The sequence below is a fragment of the Psittacula echo genome (genome assembly GCF_963264785.1).
Source record: "Psittacula echo genome assembly, chromosome: 3".
NCBI lineage: Eukaryota > Metazoa > Chordata > Aves > Psittaciformes > Psittacidae > Psittacula > Psittacula echo.
In genome coordinates, this window is record NC_137736.1 from 30,028,572 (window position 1) to 30,047,047 (window position 18,476).

An 18,476-nucleotide genomic window follows, 5' to 3' on the forward strand; every position below is an offset into this window, starting at 1 on the left:
GCCTTCCCAGCTGCCCGCCTGAAGACGCTCTTTAGCGATCGTAAGTATCCGAGCAGCCAGCACCGCCGAGCTACTTTAAAGCACAGCGTCCATGACCCCGCTGGGAAGGTTTTACGCGCTGGGTGTGCTTCTGCTGGAGAGGCATCGGAACCGGTGGGATGAGGCGGCCGCGGTGCAGGCCGTGTCCCTCGTCGCTCGGAGGCGATCAGCCCCGCTGGCGGAGGGTTGAGCCCCGCAGCTGGGGGCGGCAGCGGAGCCGCACACCGCCCCGCCCCGCAACGGGAAGACGGAAGGGTTTCGGGGCGGCTCCGCTCCCCGCCGGAGAGTGCAGCGCCCGATGCCATGGCGCGACTGCGCTGGCAGCCCCGCTGCTGAGGGAACCCCGCGCCGGGAACCGCCATGGCCGCCGCTCTCCGGTCCGCCCTCTGTAGCTGCTTCCTACTCTGCGGTGAGTCCGCCCCAGGCCTGGCGGGGGACAGCTGTGGGTTGCGGGCCCCCCCCGGCAGAGAGACCGTCCTCCCGCGGGGAGCAAGGGGGGAGGCGGCAGCGGGGATCGCTAGAAGCGGCCGGCTTCCTTCTCCAGGGCCACGCTGCCTCGAGAGCTCCGGGACCGGCGGCAGCGCGGGGGGCGCCGAGGCGTCGGCGGGCTCTCAGTCCTGCTGCCGGCGGGCTTTGCCCCCACTCAAAGGCTGTATCTGTGCAGGGAAACTGAAATTGTCCTTTGGACGCTCTGCAAGTCCCGATGGTGAAACGCGTGTGTGGAAGAGAAACCGCGCTCCTGCAAGGCACAACGAGCGTGGCACGGGAACAGCGGTGCCTGCACGGCCGGCACCGGCTGGGCTGCTCCGGCAGCCGACGCTCAGCGGGGCCGGCCACACGTCCCCAGACAGGCCGTGTCTGAGGCTGCGGTGTGCTATGAGCAGTGTACAAACCTCCCACTTACAAAGTGCAAACCCACAGAAGTATATTCTCATCAATTTAGGTCCACAGTGCAGAGTAAAAAATTGAGCTGGGGGCTTTTCAAGTAGGAAACACGATCTGGGAAGCAAACCTTTCAAGGCATCACACTTACTGGGGATTTACCATCGCACTTCAAAGCTTTGGAGGGAGCTTTCTCAAAATGTAGCCAGCGCCCCAGCAAGGGTTCTTCATAGCAAGGATCACATCGTGCGGGACAGGAAAAGTCAGATGCCTCGTACTAGCCAGATTTTTCTTCAGCTGTGTTGTTCACACTGAGGCTTTGCAGTCCATCGTTACCTGTGCCCATCTTCCTTAGCGTCCTGCACACCTGGGGTTTTGCAGGGAGGAGACAACGTGGGAGCAGGAAGCCGGAGGTGCCTGCAGAGGGGCACAGTGTGTGCTCGGGCAGAGATCTCTGAAGGAGAGTGCCCGAGGTTGGTATGGGAGAGGGCATGTTTGTACAGGGATGACATCTCTCAAGAAGGCTGGGGTGTAGGGAAGCAGGCGACTCCTGCTAAGTGCATTCAAGTTGATCTGTTGGGTGCAAGGCGAACATTGTAGGAATTGAGTCTGTGAAACAGTTTTTATTTAAGCAGGGTCTAGATTCAAAACTCTTGTCTGCTAAAGGTGGGTAAGCAACATATTAATTTCATGCATTTATGCATCAACTATAGACATACAAGTTATTTATCTTAGAAAGCATGTAATTAGGTTTTATTCTTATGACGTTTAAGCACTAGTCTGACCTGATGGGGTTTCTTTGCATTTGCAAGAATGGGCCAAAATCCTTTCAATTTTATTTTCAATATCAACAACTATTTTAAAATGATTAAATCATAATAGTAATGGTCTGTTCATCAATACTAGCTTAGGGTTTCCTTTATTTGGTTTCAATAAAGCAAGACAATTGTGCCTCTGTCACTTGTGAAGAGTGCCAGTTAGTGATACATAGTGTATTTAATAGCTCTCTTGCCTTCCAAGGTAGTTTGTGTTTATCTCTTTCAAAAGGGTGGTTGAATAACACCATCTGTAAAGCGTTTAAAATGGCAATGCTAATCCATGCAGTGATGACACAAACATACTTATGGTGGGTGGATTTTTTTAATTTTGAATATATTTCAGTTTTATACACAGGTGAAAATAAAACCAAAACCAGCACATCAATCTGCACAGCATGTTATTTCCATAGTGCTAGGGAAAACAACTGATTTTGACAATCTCAGCGAGAGTTCGTCCACGTAGCTTTATGGGCCCTGAGTCTTAGGCAGTAACAAGTTAGTCATGCATAATAAATTATGATATCATAAAGACTGCACTTACTGGGAATCACTGATGCTGGCTAACTTGTTTTTGTTGCACAAGCTCACAAGGAAGGATAGGCATCAGGATTAAAATTAATTACATTTAAGTCTGTTTTAAAAATGTTTCCGAGGCAAGGTAGAGAAAGGAGGTTGTATTTAAGTTATGGATGATTGAGAAGTGGCTGGAGGAACATATGCTAAAATGTTTATTTGATTTTGATTGCTCCCACAGTATCTGGAATAGTGCCAAAACCCCAAAACACAAGGATTGCTTCAATTAATCTTCGTAGCATTTTACAATGGGATGCACCTAGGTTTTACAAAGAGAATATAAGTTACACTGTTCAATCTAAGAGGTAAGTCTGGGAAGTTTGCTTGCTTTAGTCCATGTTTTACAGCTGCATATGTTTGTGATTTGTTTCCTTTTTTTTTTTTTTTTTTTATAGGAAGGTCAGTAGCTGTCCCTTTCTTTTAGCTGGTATGAGGTTTATCTTCTGAGCTAAATAACAGGGCAGGGACATTTTCTAGACATTTCACACCCAAGGTGTTACCTGTTTGAAAGAGAACTCTCAAAACACAGTTTAGAGAGGAGACATTGTTTATTCTGCAGGGTGCTCAGTGCTGCATTTCCACAAATCAAGCGCACTGATGAGGCTTCTTTATTACATTTACACATAGAAGTTCCAAGGTAGTGCACTCCCGGTTACAGTGATTGGTCAGTAATCTACAATCGTTGGCTGCTAGATTCTCTGTCTCTGTTTAAAGGCACAGTATAGATTTCTTTCACTACACGTTTGTGAGTAAGGGTCTCTGTAGGCAAGGGTCTCTTATCTCAAGGGGGTGTGATTTTTAGTATTATAATGAAGGCAGTTCCCTTCAGCAATGCCTCAAAAGTTAGTTCCATTGCCAACTTCTTGCTAATGAGATGTATGTCATTGGTCTGAGGATGTTACCCTCCTCTGGGGCCCTTTGGCCGTTGTTCATTCAGTCATTATCTACTCAAAACAAGACAGTTCTTCTAAACCTTGACAGATATTCACATAGTTTCTCCTGAGGTAAGCTTCAATCTTCCTACTGCAAACCCAGCATCAAAGGCAGCTTTGTACATACTCCTTTTGGAACCAGAAACACTCTTTAATGTTGGCTATTATTAGCTGTTTGTGTGGGGTTTTTCTCTATCATGAAGCTGTTACCTATGATTCAAAGACTTAGTCCTGCAGAGTGTTTAGGACCTTATCTGACCTTTCAATCCAGTAGCAGTTTGTTCTCTGCTACCAATGCAGTCTTGTGCCTGTGCCCTTAGTGGAAATGCCTGATGAACTGCAGGCTGGTGGCTCATCCATTCAGTGCCTTAAACTTGGGACACATTTTCTGAGGTCTCTGAGGTTGATTTAGCTTTGATTTGGTTTTGGCACTGTGTCATTCCGAGTTGGTATCTCCTGTTGGGAAAAGTGGTCTGTGCAGCTGTACCAAGGAAGGTGGTCACTTCCCCAGCCCAGTGGTGGGCTCCCTACCTGCCTCTGTGCTTGGCAACGAAACCATGTGGTGGGGCAGAAGTCTTGTGTTCCTGCCAAAAGTTGAATTCTTTGGCCAAGACAAGGTAAAAGCCAAGACAGGATGTAAAGCGGAGATGGTAGCGCCCACAGGCAGGTGCCTTCTGAGGAGAAATCCCCCATCTTAGTTGAAAGAAGATTTTTCCTGGGTTCTGGTAGCAAATACCTTTTGATCACTACATTCCTGCATAGGCTTTTGATGCAAACCAGAAATAGTTATCATGTACCGAACGGCTGCAGTGAGTTTTCAGGCTCTGTTTTCTCAAGCTGGTCCTTATATGTGTATCTAAAATTTTCTCTGGCTTTTCCTGATATGAATATCTTAAAGACAGTTCTGAACAAAGTCCAAGGTAGACAGCAAAGCCATGCATAGTGACGTTGTCTTGATATTTGCAGACTTGTCTGATAACTACTACCTGTTGAATCAAGTTTTGTAACCAATGTCAATAAAAGGGCAGCTATTTACTGTATTGTAATTTTAATCTCTAACTTTACCATGGCTTTATAGATGCATATAAAACACTCGATGTGTGCGTACGCACTAGTAATGATGTTTCTTATACACTGGATCTCATTTTTCTTATTCATAACTGGTTGTATTAAAAAACAGATATTCCACTTTTCCACTTAATTAAGAGGAAACACATTTAGTCATATATAATTTAAACATCATAGACATGTTGTTTCTCTTCCATACAGCATCAATTTACCTGGAGACACATATGAAAATGTGAGCACAAATTTGAGACTCACAGAGTGTGATGTCTCATCTCTGTCTGCATATGGAGACTACATTTTACAGGTCCGAGCGGAGTCAGAAAATGACCATTCAGATTGGACAACCATCAGATTTAAGCCAATGGATGACAGTAAGCACTTTTGTAATCTTCAGGAAAATCCACCATATTGGATCCTATTAATGCACCTTTACGGTTTGGCTCCATAAGAAAACCTATAGCATACAGATCATATTTAAATGTAATTACATTGAAAAAAAATAAAACCTTAGTTGTAACATTTCCAGTTTTTGAAGGCAGAAGTTGCTGTCAGAAGGCACTGTAGATTCACTATTATAGCTAGATGTTGGTATTGGTACTTGAAACCTCTTTTCAGGAGGTTTTCAAAAATGTATGTCTTTCCCTTAAAACAAGGGTCATATAAAAACAAGGGTCATATATATTTTTCAATCAGGGAGAGCTTTTCTTCAAGGATTCAGATGTCCTGTATATCTCAATAAGTTCGATTACTTTCTTTTTCATTGCTGTGCCAGGCAAAAAGCTTTCTTTCATTTTTTTTATTGAAGAAGTCACAGAGAAAGGTTAATTTTTAAGTAAGAAATCTTCATTACACAATACTGCCATCCTTTTAGAGAAGCTTCATAGTCTTTCATGAGAAGCGATTTAGGCATTGCCTTGCATTAGAGTGTATAACAGAGATGTTAATCATGTTGCTGTCACCTGAGCTTGGGATTGAGAGGGTGATTTTTACCAAGTAGAGTCTTTTGTTTTGTACATTCTTACTCCACTCATAAGCAAAAATCAAATTATTTTAGATTGCGTAGCTAATGTTACCCAAGGCTTTTTTCCTCACAGCTGTTAATACACAACCATTCATGAAGCTTCTGTTGCATCTCACCTTTGAGAAAAAACTTTACATTTTTTTTTTATTCTCCTGTTCTGCCTCAATTTGCTGAAATTTCATCATTCTGCTCCTTGGATTTCAGAATGCAATTTTACAGTTTACAGCTTTGTTTTTCAAGATGCTTTTATTACCTCTCCAAAAGTGTAATGTTGATATAATTTAATCTGCCTATAAGGGAAGCACTGAAACATGGTAACATCAACATTTCAAGTATGAGCTACAGCCAAAAGAAGATGTAATACAAAAAGTATGGCTGGATTTTCAGAGTAGCGAGCAAACTTGTAAAACATTAACAGAGTTGTAGTTTGACATATAATTGAAATAGTGTGCGGCCTTCAGAGCAGGCTTGGCATTGGAAAGGCAGCTTATTCTTGAATGGGAAACTCTAGGTATAAAACTACTTGGAAAGAACTACCTGGGAGTACTGGCCAAATCTCTGAGGAGGACATGAGTAGTTTTAATGTCGCCATAACTGATCTGAGCAGGGTATCATGATCAAAATGTCTGATATTCCTTTCTGTGTTACTATTTCTATTAGTGCTTTTTTACTAAATTCCACTCTGTATTATAGGAATAGCCTAAGAAAGCAGAGCAACCAAGACCCTCCTCACATTATTTTTGTAAGTTCAACAACCCATTCATGAGCATTGCATGAATGTATGGTTCGGCGAGCAGCTTGTCTAAGGCTTTTTATTATTATTTTTAATTATAGAAGCACATATTTCTAGAGGAATGCAAAACCATCTTTTTTGAGCTTTTCCTTTCTTAGACACTTTATAGCGTGACTGCAGCCAGGCAGAACTTTGGTGAGGCAGCCAGGGCAGAGTTTTTCGCTGGAATGATAGGAGGCTTTAACGGAGAGCTCATTTCTGACACAACACAGTTAACTAAGGTGAAATCATGAAATAATTTAGGTAGCTGCACAGAAACATAATGAGGAAAAGCCATTTACAAATGGCAAGAATATAATATTCAGTCTAAGGAGTACAAGAAATGCAGAAATAATTCAAATGTGTCAGTTTTTCAAAATTATCACAATGACAGAAGCATTAAAACACTTCACTAGAGGTCTTCTCAGAAAAGACAGATGTTGCAACAGTTTGGCCCAGAAGGAGAAGTGAGTAATAACCTATAGAAATAGTCCTTCCTCTCCCAGGAGTCACACAGCTGGCAAAAGGGAACTGAGTTAACTTATTCTATGGGAAACATAGTCTGCAATAGCATCTGTTACCTAACGGCAAAAATAAATCCCTTTCAAGAGCAATTCTATAAGGAAAGGATTTATTTATGCCTGATCCATGACAGGAAATAACTTTTTTCTGATAAAATTCTTTAAAGTATGACTTGTCATGGGTTGTATAAAAATGTCAAACTGAAAACAACATGGAACTGAATTCTGTTCTTCTCTTCCACTGTTCTAATGTATAGCCATCATTGGGCCACCTGATGTAAAAGTGAAGTCAGAGTCTGGGTCCCTGCATGTGGATTTCATAGGCCCTTTTGCTGAGCGTGACAACTGGCCTCTGAAGCAGTATTACGGTTCATGGAGTTACAGGATACTGTACTGGAAGAAAGGCAGCACTGCTTCTGGGGTATTGTGATTCCATGATTTTGATTCTTGCTTTTCTTGGTAACATACCATACTGATGAATTTCTGAAAGCTAACAGTACTGAAGTAAAAATGTATGTCTACTAATTAGTGTAAGAAAGTCTAGTCACTACAACTGCAATTCAGAGCAAATGGCAGCTGTGTAGTTAAACGGTAGCATTGATATAATTTGCTCTTTCCATAATTAGAACTAACTGCTACATTATGCGAGTTTATTCTCTCAGTTCAGTGATGTGTTTATCTGTGATGCAGTCTTCCTCACCAAATCCCTGAATTTCATACATACAAGCAAGAGTAAATTTAGAAGCTGTAATGTCAGCAGTGTCTGTGATCACGGCTATAAACTGACTTAGATTCAAATCCCATGTCATTCAAGTATTTGTGCTCTTTGTGGGACTTTGCACTTTGAATACCACCATGGATGAGGCTTTATATTAACTGTGGTCACCTTCACCTCTTCAATTTCCATAAGTTGTAATTTGCTTCCTTCCTCTCATGGACAGCCTCTTCCACAGACAGATGTGTTACTCAGCTCCCCACAGAATGCATGAAGAAAGATCATAAATAATATATTAATTATAGGGTCATAGGTTCTATTACAGGAAAAAAGGAAGCTCTTTACTGGAAGATACCAGTCACAGTGTAATCAATGCTTCAATACATCAGTACAATTTTTGTATAATTGGACTCCACTACATATAATTGTGATTTGTATTTGTTATCCTGGAAAAATTCTTAGGGATTCAATTCCAGGAAATGAGGGATCATAATTTTCAAAAAACAGACTACAAAAAGTGAAGGTATTTCTGCATATGGAATGAAAACTCAGGCAAATATACAGAGAAAGCGAGAGGTTCAGGTAGAATCTGTGCTTATAACACCTCAGAGCAGAAGTCTGGGAAATTTCATAGGGATCAAAGAAGCAGAGGAATAGACTATGTAACTCCATAGGTTGTTTTTCAAACAGATCCTTGCTTATACTGTTAAAACCTAGCTATGCAGTCTCCTCATCCCTGAGAAAGAACCTGTTACTGCATAATGGACATCCTGTAGGAGCTCCTATACTCTTCAGAAACCCTATAGTTACATGGACATAACCAATCATGCCTCTAAAGAGCAAGTTGCATCTGCTGGCAGTCACCTAATAGCAGCCAGAAAGTCAGTGATATGAATGATCTCAGAGTGACCACAGCTGAAATCCAAGTAGAGTTATCAGTTATTTGACACAGGCAGGGAATCTCATTCTGCCTTTAAAAGCCTTGTTCACATTGCAGCTACAACTGCTAGGATTTGTCCTACTAAATGATGAGATGTCCTACTAAAGGATGATCAGAGGGCTGGAGCACCTCTCTTACGAAGACAGGTGGAGAGAGATGGGCTTGTTCAGTCTACAGAAGCGAAGGCTCCGGGGAAACATTGTAGCAGCCTTCCAGTAACTAAAAGGTGTCTAAAGGAAACCTGGAGAGGGACCTTTTACAAGAGCATGTAGTGATAGGATGAGGGGGAATGGCTTTAAACTGAAAGAGGTGAGATTTAGATTAGATATTAGTAAGAAATTCTTTACTATGTGGCAAAAAGCTGTGGCTGCCCCATCCCTGGCAGTGTCCAAGGCCAGGCTGGACGGCGCTTGGAGCAACCTGATCTAGTGGAAGGTGTCCCCTGCCTGTGGCAGGGGGTTGGGACTAGATGATCTTTAACCCAAACCTTCCAACCCAAACCGTTCTGTGATTCTAAATGTAACTGCAATTACTTAGCCAGACCACTGGACTCATGATTTTCTTTTTTTTTTTTTTTTTTTTTTTTTTTTTTGTATTCTCTGTTATTAGGTAACTCATGTAGACACTAAACATAACACTGAAATCCTATCTCAGTTGGAGCCATGGACAATATATTGTATTCAAGTGCAAGCAGTTATCCCCGAGTGGAACAAAACAGGGGAACTGAGTGAAGTGCTTTGTGAGCAAACAACCCACAACGGTAATATCTGGTACATCACAACAGGACACGCACTGTAGGGAGCTGGGAAATGTGTAAAGCCATTCAGAATGACTGTCAGTGTAACGTGAAACTTCCAAAAATGGATGTGTTTGTTACTTCGGTATTGTTTGGTGGTTAATACCTATGTACCTTTGGAGTGCAGGAATTAGAAACAAAGTGAAAACTACATGCAATATGGCACCTATAGCATGATGCTTTACTTCACTCCAGAGGCCTCTATGTTCCTCATACTCTGCAAATTAGAGTTAAATGGAGTATGTGCTCTTCACTGATCATGCTGTGTCTGAATTTCTTTTACTTGCAGCTGTATTTATTATCCTATGAAAGTCTTTGTTGTGTATTTATCACTGAGAAAGGAATTGGCCCGTTTTGCAGTCTGCTTCACCTGTGGTGACAGTGCCTGTGCCCGCCACTAGGGTAGGCCATGCTGCTCTTTCTCTGTGAAACGGAGCATTTCCTAATCAGTAATATGAACAAATATTTTGTTCAGACACTTTCCTTCTCATTTTGAAGGTAGTTATGTAAGAAAAGCACTTCCCAGCCATGCCACCTAGGCTGCTCTCTGTGGAGTCCAGCAATTAACTGCCATGTGGGTGACCTTGTTGCCTTAGCAGGGAACTTCGTGTCCCCAGTTAAAGAAAGGATGATACACATTATGTATCTGAAAAAGTCAGTATTTCAGCTAACACGCCCTCAAATAACGTGTGAAAAATCAAAGGCAGAGACACAAGAAGGAAGCTCTCTGCCAGAGCTGCTGGGCTAAGCTGTTTCTCATAAGTCTTTTTTCTTGTAAAAGGTTTCCTCACATATTCCTCCAACATGAATATTACCTGCATGTGCTGCAGTTGAATTGCACGTTGGTTTTGGTGGTAGTGTTCCTTGTTAGTTCATGGCTAGACCAGTGCTTATCATACATAGGTTGGTTTAAAACATTTATGCAGGGATGTATGGATACATCTCAATTCCCATTGCCTGTTGTGAAATCCCCAAGCAAGACCTTTATTTTTAATGGCTAAGCAGTTTTGAATTTTACGGTAATTTTTCCCTTGCTGTCTTTACCTTGCTGCCATTTTTACATGATACTGCCTTATGAATGCTTCTGTTGGTCTTTTTTCCTTTAATCATTTGCCTAGTCGCGCATGTAGAATCACCTGTATGTGTAACCGTAAATGTCTAAATATGCTGGCTTGTAAGGTTGTGTTGAGAACTTCAACTCAGCCTATTCAGGCTAAAAATTTTAAGAGCTAAGAGGTATTTTACATCTGGAAATGAAGACTTATTTTTTGCAGTTACAATTTTGTGATAGTTTGGTTTGGTTTTTTGGGGGTTTGGTGGTTTGGTTGGGTTTGGGTTTGGTTTTTTTTTTTTTGGTTGGTTGGCTTTTGGTTTGGTTTTAATTCCATGGAGAAAGTGACAATTTGAAAAGAATGTATCCAGAAATTCATAATCACAGTTTTAAGTTTGTTTTGGTTTGTTCTTTTCTTATCTTGCAGGTGTAACTCCTGTGTGGATAGTTGTGACCATTCTTATAGGATCAATGTTGGTCGTTGTGATATTTGTTCTTGTTTGTTTCTTTTTGGTTTTGTATCTGCATCGACTCATCAAGCATGTTTTCTGTCCTTCATATGTTTTCCCACAACACTTGAAAGAGGTTTGTTTTCTACCTAACACTGTTAAAATCAGCAGAAGCTGTTGCTTTTCAAAAGCTTTCTGTGCCAAAACCTTTAGAGCTTCTTTTATTTCGCCTTTTTTCATTTGCACCCAATCATGAGCCATCTGTGAAGTGCAGGCTGTTCTGAGGGGGTTTTAGACTAGAAGGAGCAATGCTGGTTATCTGTTGCCATACAGTTGTGTATGGTGAAACTCACTCTTCTGCCAAACACAAAAAGCCATTCAAATAAGTGTAAATGATGAAGTTGTGAACTTTGGGAAAAGCTGACAAAGGAAGGTACTTTTCCACGTGAGAAAGGTAGTGAAAGTTAGTTCATTTAATATTTAATTTCTGGCATTATAAGGTCATACATTTTGCATGTATGTTTTCTTGCATGTTCAAGTTCTGTGGAGCTGCACAGGCATAAGTAAGAAGCAGTGATATTAGACTTCTTTTTGAAGTATACTGATGTATAATAAACTCTAAAATACTGTCATCTTGAACTGTTCTGCACAGAATGGTCAAAAATGTTTAAAGCTGAACAATTTAAAAACCTGGCAAAGGCTTTTATTCCTAAAGTAACTGCATAATTTGCAATGTGAAGCTTTCTATGGCTTAGAAACAAGATGTTTTCTTTCATTTTAAAGTGAGAGAATAACAGGTGTTAACCTTCTGTTCCTCTTTTTAGATTGTAAACAATAGAAATAGGTCTCCCCATCTCATTTTAGACTTAAAATTGCACATTTAAAACGAGGTTCTTTCACAAACACGATAATGAGTCTTAACTTCAGTGAAGAATATAGTGAAGTCTGAAAGTTCAACATAAAATAAAAGCAGTGAATGTTAGCCATTACTACTGAGGAGTACCACTGACCCTTGTTACCCGTATCACAACATAAAAAGGCTGTATCAGAACCTCCTCCAAGAAACAAGGCTATAAAGACTGTTGCATACGCCAAAGTTAGCAGCTCTGCTGAATTTCCTGCAGTTTCTCTCATCTTTCATTTTGACTTAGAGTTCATCAGATCAAGGCTTTGCAGCAGACTTAGCAATTGTCTTGCCCTTTAAGTCGAGCGCATGCTCACTGCGCAGTTAAAATGCGGAGCAGAGCTGCTGGGAAGGTAGCATTGCTCTTATCAATACAGGATGCGGTCACATTTCATTTTGCTCACAGGCTTCTCACAAGAAAGGGAGAATTTGCATTTTGTGCTGGTGGGTTATAGTGGTAAATTAAAGTAATCAAAGTCAGTCTTGCTTACCTAAAATTACATTTATCAAAGGCAGTGGTTTCAGTACATGAACATTTGAGATTGCAGGTTACTGACAGAACATTTCAAATCACAGTTTGCTAGAAAAAGGTCTAATAGTAATATTAGGTTGGGGGGGGATGGTATTTTGCAAATACAGTGAGCGGGGCTCCTGGTACAGCATCTTGTTTCTTATGTAAAATAGGCTAAAATAATAGACAGAGGTCAGATCACAAGAACACAACACAGTTTTACTCCTCCAGCCACTACCATTAAAATGAACTGCCATTTCGGCTGCCAAAGCAAGTGGTTAACATGTTATTACGATGTTGAGTAGGTGTGCAGTTCTTGTTGACATTCAAGATGTTGACAGTCATGACATCCTGTGAAGTCCATGTTGATTCTTGAGGTTCCATCTTACCAGTAGAACAGAGAGTGGGAGGAAGTTGTGATTTTCTGGTTCTAAAATTAAGTCATTTTTCTCACTGAACTGCATAGCCCTGCATATTTCCGTCCCTCACCTTTACTTAACAAAAGGGTTATGGTTTATGTTGACATTTAAAGCATCACAATTTGATGTCTGCACAGACAGCTCTCTGAGATGGCAGGAAGAGTTCACATCTCTTGAATCTGTTTGGCAAATCTCTCTGTGAACTACTTCACCCACAGCCAAGTCACCATTTTTAGGGTTTTTTTTCCAAACAAAACCTAGGTATTTTATTTTTTTTAAAGAAAGTTTATATTCCAAAGAAATCACTAACACCTAGAGTATTTTCTTGCAAATAAAGGCACTTCTGCCTTGCTTCCAAGCCTTGCACGGGATGTTAAAGTGAGCAAGGAGGTTATTAGGTTGTTGCCACTCTGGGACTTCTTAGGATTGAGAAAAGTAATTGATGTGTGGAAAATAATGTAAAACATATTTCTAAGCAAACAGGATGGTATGGCTTGTGCTGTCTAACTCTCATTTCCTCTTCCCTTCACAGTTCTTGAACAAGCCTTCCAGTGGTTCACAGATTTTTTCTGCAGTCCCACAAGAAGAGCATCTTTCTTATGACAAGCTAACTGTAATTTCAGAAGAATCTAAAAGCCACAGTGATGAGACTGGAGGTGAAACCAGCAAGACACCAGAGCACCTTCAGGACTCCGAACAAGAAGATTCTGATTCAAGAATAGTATCAGTTTCAGAAAAGGCCTGAATGCACTCCTCATACTTCACTCAGACCAAAGGAAACTTGGCTAGGGATGTTAAGGATAACAGGAAGGGATTCTATAGATACGTAGCGAATAAAAGACAGACCAGGGATAACGTAGGCCCCCTCCGGAAGCTATCAGGAGAACTGGCTACCCGGGATTTGGAGAAGGCTGAGGTTCTTAATGACTTCTTTGCCTCAGTATTCAATGGCAAAGTCTTTGACCGCACCGCCCAAGTCTTGGAAGGCGGACGCAGGGACTGTGAGAATGAAGACCCTAGGCCCACTGTAGGAGAGGATCAGGTTCGAGACCATCTTAAGAACCTGAACGTGCACAAGTCCATGGGACCTGATGAAATCCATCCGCGGGTCCTGAAGGAGCTGGCAAATGAAGTTGCTAAGCCACTGGCCATCATATTTGACAAATCATGGCAGTCAGGTGAAGTTCCCGATGACTGGAAAAAGGGAAATATAACCCCCATTTTCAAGAAGGGGAAAATGGATGACCCGGGGAATTACAGACCAGTCAGTCTCACCTCCGTGCCTGGCAAAATCTTGGAGCAGATTCTCCTGGAAGGCATGCTAAGGCACATGAAAAACAGCAAGGTTCTTGGGACAGCCAGCATGGCTTCACTAAGGGGAAATCCTGCCTGACCCATTTGATGGCCTTCTATGATGGGGCTACGAAACTGATGGACAGGGGCAGAGCAGTTGACGTCGTCTACCTGGACTTGTGCAAAGCGTTTGACACTGTCCCACACAACATCCTTGTCTCTAAATTGGAGAGACATCAATTTGATGGGTGGACCACTCAGTGGATAAAGAACTGGCTGGATGGCCGCACGCAAAATGTTGTGGTCAATGGCTCGATGTCCGGCTGGAGACCGGTAACGAGTGGTGTCCCTCAGGGATCGATGTTGGGACTGGTCTTGTTCAACATCTTTGTTAGAGACATGGACAGTGGGATTGAGTGCGCCCTCAGCAAGTTTGCCGATGACACCAAGCTGTGTGGTTTGGTTGATACACTGGAGGGAAGGAATGCCATCCAGAGGGACCTCGACACGCTTGTGAGGTGGGCTGGTGCTGACCTTATGAAGTTAAACCATGCCAAGTGCAAGGTCCTACACCTGGGTCGGAGCAATCCCAGGCACAGCTACAGGTTGGGCAGAGAAGAGATTCAGAGCAGCCCTGCAGAGAAGGACTTGGGGGTGTTGGTTGATGAGAAAATGAACATGAGCCAGCTTCAGTGTGCGCTCGCAGCCCAGAAAGCCAACCGTATCCTGGGCTGCATCAAGAGGAGCGTGACCAGCAGGTCGAAGGAGGTGATGCTGCCCCTCTGCTCTGCTCTCGTGAGACCTCACTTGGAGTATTGTGTGCAGTTCTGGTGTCCTCAACATAACAAGGACATGGAACTGTTGGAACAAGTCCAGAGGAGGGCCACGAGGATGATCAGGGGACTGGAGCACCTCCTGTATGAAGACAGGCTGAGAAAGTTGAGGCTGTTCAGCCTGGAGAAGAGAAGGCTGCGTGGAGACCTCATAGCAGCCTTCCAGTATCTGAAGGGGGCCTACAAGGATGCTGGGGAGGGACTCTTCATCAAAGACTGTAGTGACAGGACAAGGGGTAACGGGTTCAAACTTAAACAGGGGAAGTTTAGATTGGATATAAGGAAGAAATTCTTTACTGAGAGGGTGGTGAGGCACTGGAATGGGTTGCCCAGGGAAGTTGTGAATGCTCCATCCCTGACGGTGTTCAAGGCCAGGTTGGATGAGGCCTTGGGTGGCATGGTTTAGTGTGGGGTGTCGTGCCCATGGCAGGGGGTTTGGAACTAGATGATCTTAAGGTCCTTTCCAACCCTAACTATTCTATGATTCTATGAAAAGCAAATGGTCTGTTGAATTTATCTTCTAATTGCCACGGTCTTAAGATAGTAAAAATGAATACACAAAGATGCGTACACAGGCTTTTGACAGACTCATACTATTTTTTTGAGTACAAGAAACTTGACTATAAATGAGGAATTAAGCAACACATAATTTTTGCTACGGTTTTAGTGGCTCACTGTTGAGTTGTAGCAATACCTAACACTGTGTCATGACATTAATTTAAAGAGCAATTACATATACTACTAGTTAATTTAACTTTGATGAACTATTTATTGCAAAAGTTAATAAAACTGAACTCTTATATAAGTTTTGTAAAAGAAAATCCTATTTTGTAAAGTAAGACCTGATCTGACTTATTTTTTGTAATGACAAATTGTGTGTATTTCTTAAGGATATCCCTAGTGGCGTGATATTTTTAATAAATGGGGTTTTTACCTGATGCGAAGCTGTAAAGTTATTCTGATGGTATGAACTTGGTATGAATAAACCAAACACAAATACTCAGTGTGTTTTGCAGTGCAAGGTGTTACTCATACCTCATTGCTAAGGATAATGGGAGCGTACCAGTGGACTGTCTGATAGCCCTCCACGTTCAGGTATTGCTCACTCCCCTGAGCCTCTGCCCCACAGTTTCTATGGCTAATTAAATTTTGGCTGCCTAATCCAGAGTCCAGTGGAAACCTCTGCAGTTAAAGTGGGAGTTAAAAGGTAGGTTCATTTTACCTACTGAAACATTGTCTTAATTAACAACAAAAGAAAATCCAGGTAGACTCGACTCCCATATTACATCATATAACCTCATTGGCTTTTGAAGGTTACATCTACGCTAACACTGGGGCATGAAGAGTGACTCTTGCACTGTGTACTGATTTTGTGATGTGAGTCTTTTTGTGTGTATTATTATGTCAAAGGAGAGTGAAAAAGAGAATTCTGTCAGCGGAAGTAATGAGTGAAGTTGTGCGTAAAGCATAACATTATGCTGGAATTGCAACATTTTTGGCTACGTTTTTGAGGTTTGTTAATTAATGCATACATACATGCTTATTGGAAACCATTGCAGGAAAAAACATGAGGAAAACAGGCATTGATTCTTTGTACCACTTTGTAATCTGCCACATCTTTTCTGCACTTTTTGGTTTTCATCATATTCTGGTTCAGTGTGGAATATGGAAAAAATGAGGAAGGGTTTTTCATTTGGTTTTTCTTTAAGGCATTTGTTTCATTGGTGCTTTTCTTCACATCTCACCAAAGCTGCTCTGTGAGTGCTGATCCCAATGACAGCCAATGTCCTGTGTCTCGTATGCCTCTCCACTGTAAAGATTCAGTTCCCGGTGTGTTACCACAGTGGCAGCTTATTCTGTGTAATGGTTTTGGTGGGGTTTTTTTGGCTTTCAGAAGACAAAAAACACACGGCATAGCTTGTGTGGCCAATGCATGCGCTAGCTGGCTGGCCAGCTGCTGTCAGAAGAGAAAAGGGTTGACATTTCCCTGCCTTTTCCTCACTCTTTTAGTAGAGCTGCTTTATCTATCTAATTGCTGATTTTCATAGAAGAGCAGGAAGTTGCTGTCTATTAAATATGGCTGAAATCAATCAGCTGGTTCAAAGGTTAGGATGACGGCATAGACAAGGCAGTTCTATGTGATTTGTCACTTCATTACAGGTTCAATAGTAAGCCAAATCGGGGGAGAGAAAAAAAAAATCTTGGCTATTCCAAGAGATTCTTTTTAGATTAAAGCAGGAAGAATGCGTGCAACTACAGCGCCTCTGAACTTTTTGAAACGTTGGCTTCTCCCATTTAAAAAGAGGAAGCGTTTCCCCTCATGTGTTTGCCAATACCAATTGTTGTGCTATCACATGAGAGGAGAGGGAAAGACTGTTCTCAGAATGCTGCTTCCTCTTTCAACGCATCAGACAAGGGGGGAAAGGAAGGATTTGTTCTGACCAGTTTCTTTGTTTAACTTTTCTTTGATATGGGACATGATGTCTTTAAAGAAACAGCTGCTTTAAGTTCAAGGGAGCCCATCTTCAACCTACATAAGATCTATATCATTGTCACAAAGCCTTTATATACTGAATTCCAAATTGCAAAATATGTAAGATTCCAGCTGCACCACAACTAGCACAAAATAGGAATGAATTCCACAACTCTGTATCTCAGTAGGTTGATGAAGTTTCCAGAAAGATCTGTACAATCCTAGCAAAGGTTCAACCCTCAGTCATATTGTCTGAGGACATCAAGCTGTTAGACTACACTGTCGCTGGTGGTGTTCTAATGCAGGTAAGTTGGTAAATAAAGTTAGGAAACTATATTCACACAAAACAGAAATGAAGTCTCCAATGCAGAATATATGTCTCTCTGAAAGGGCACAGAGACAACCTGTGATTGTCTGGTGCCAGAAATCTTACTTCACACAGAGCTAGCCTTGCAGTCAGGGCATCCTGCAACACTGATGTCTGCTTACTTGTCTGCTCATCCTTTGGTCATATAAGCATCCAGCATGTGCATTTGTGCAGTGCAGCAAAGCATTGTTAGTATTCCTGGTTATAAAGGAATTCAGAAGTAATGTAAAATAATGATTTGACTTTTGGAGGACTATGATGAATGCTTCGTTGCCGATTTCTCACCTCAGGTCATATCACTTGGCTGCATTGTCCTCCTAATTCCCTCAGCTCTTAAATGAGGGTTATGTTATGCAGGTACCACAGCGATGGGAGAGACAGATGCCTCCTAAGTAAGCAGACAAACATCATGTGAGTAATGACAGAGCAAGTAGGAGAGCAGCATGGCCTGTAGCTAACATACAGCACCCAAAAAATGTCAGCAAGGTCCTCGTGAAGGGGACAGGGGAAGCTGTACGTACAGTAACTGTTAGCAGACAAGTTAACTTGCTGAACCAGGCAAGGTATTTCTTGGATAACTCCAACGGTCTTTGCTAAATTCCACTCTTCTGACCTCAGAAGAGGGTTTATGACTAAAATAACAGTGACAAGCTGTACTTCAGAGCTCCTACATGTGCTGCTCATTGGGACCTGACTTGCAGTAAACATGGAACAAGTTCACCTCCAGGCATGACCCACAGCAGTTCAAGGAACCTGCCACAGACGAACAAGGTTCTTCCTTGCCACAGAGCAATCAGTCAGATTGAACTGCAAATTAGAATGAGAAGGGATATTGAAATATTTTGGAAAACTTCATCTGCTATTATGTGTCTTTCCCCAATGTGAAATACTCCAATCCCAAAGAGAATAAAGTCTCAAAAGCAAATTTTTTAACACATGAAGAAAGAAGGGGGGGAGGAAGGAGAAGGCACATACCCATTTTATGAAGTGGAGTTTCATGTAAGCACAGGAGTCCAACCTCACTTTGTCCAAGAAATGTAGAAATAGTGCCCAAACTTCCAAACGCAGTGCTGGGAAAAAAGTGGAAAGAAGCAGGGTT

General features: G+C 42.0%; 1 protein-coding gene across 2 annotated transcripts; it reads left to right on the forward strand.

Moving 5' to 3' along the window:
• Nucleotides 1-143: 143 nt before the first annotated feature.
• On the forward strand, nt 144-14,095 carry IL10RB (interleukin 10 receptor subunit beta). Of its 2 annotated transcripts, XM_080613700.1 has the most exons (8): nt 144-448; nt 1,277-1,394; nt 2,494-2,617; nt 4,514-4,683; nt 6,884-7,047; nt 8,891-9,041; nt 10,556-10,713; nt 12,944-14,095. In XM_080613700.1, exons 1-8 carry the CDS (start codon nt 338-340, stop codon nt 13,154-13,156), a joined length of 1,209 nt encoding a protein of 402 aa, XP_080469826.1. In that variant the 5' UTR covers nt 144-337; the 3' UTR covers nt 13,157-14,095. The 2 variants fall into 2 exon arrangements, with proteins under 2 accessions (XP_080469826.1, XP_080469827.1); XM_080613701.1 differs by lacking the exon at nt 1,277-1,394 and having other exon boundaries at nt 148-448.
• The last annotated feature ends 4,381 nt before the right edge of the window (nt 14,096-18,476 follow it).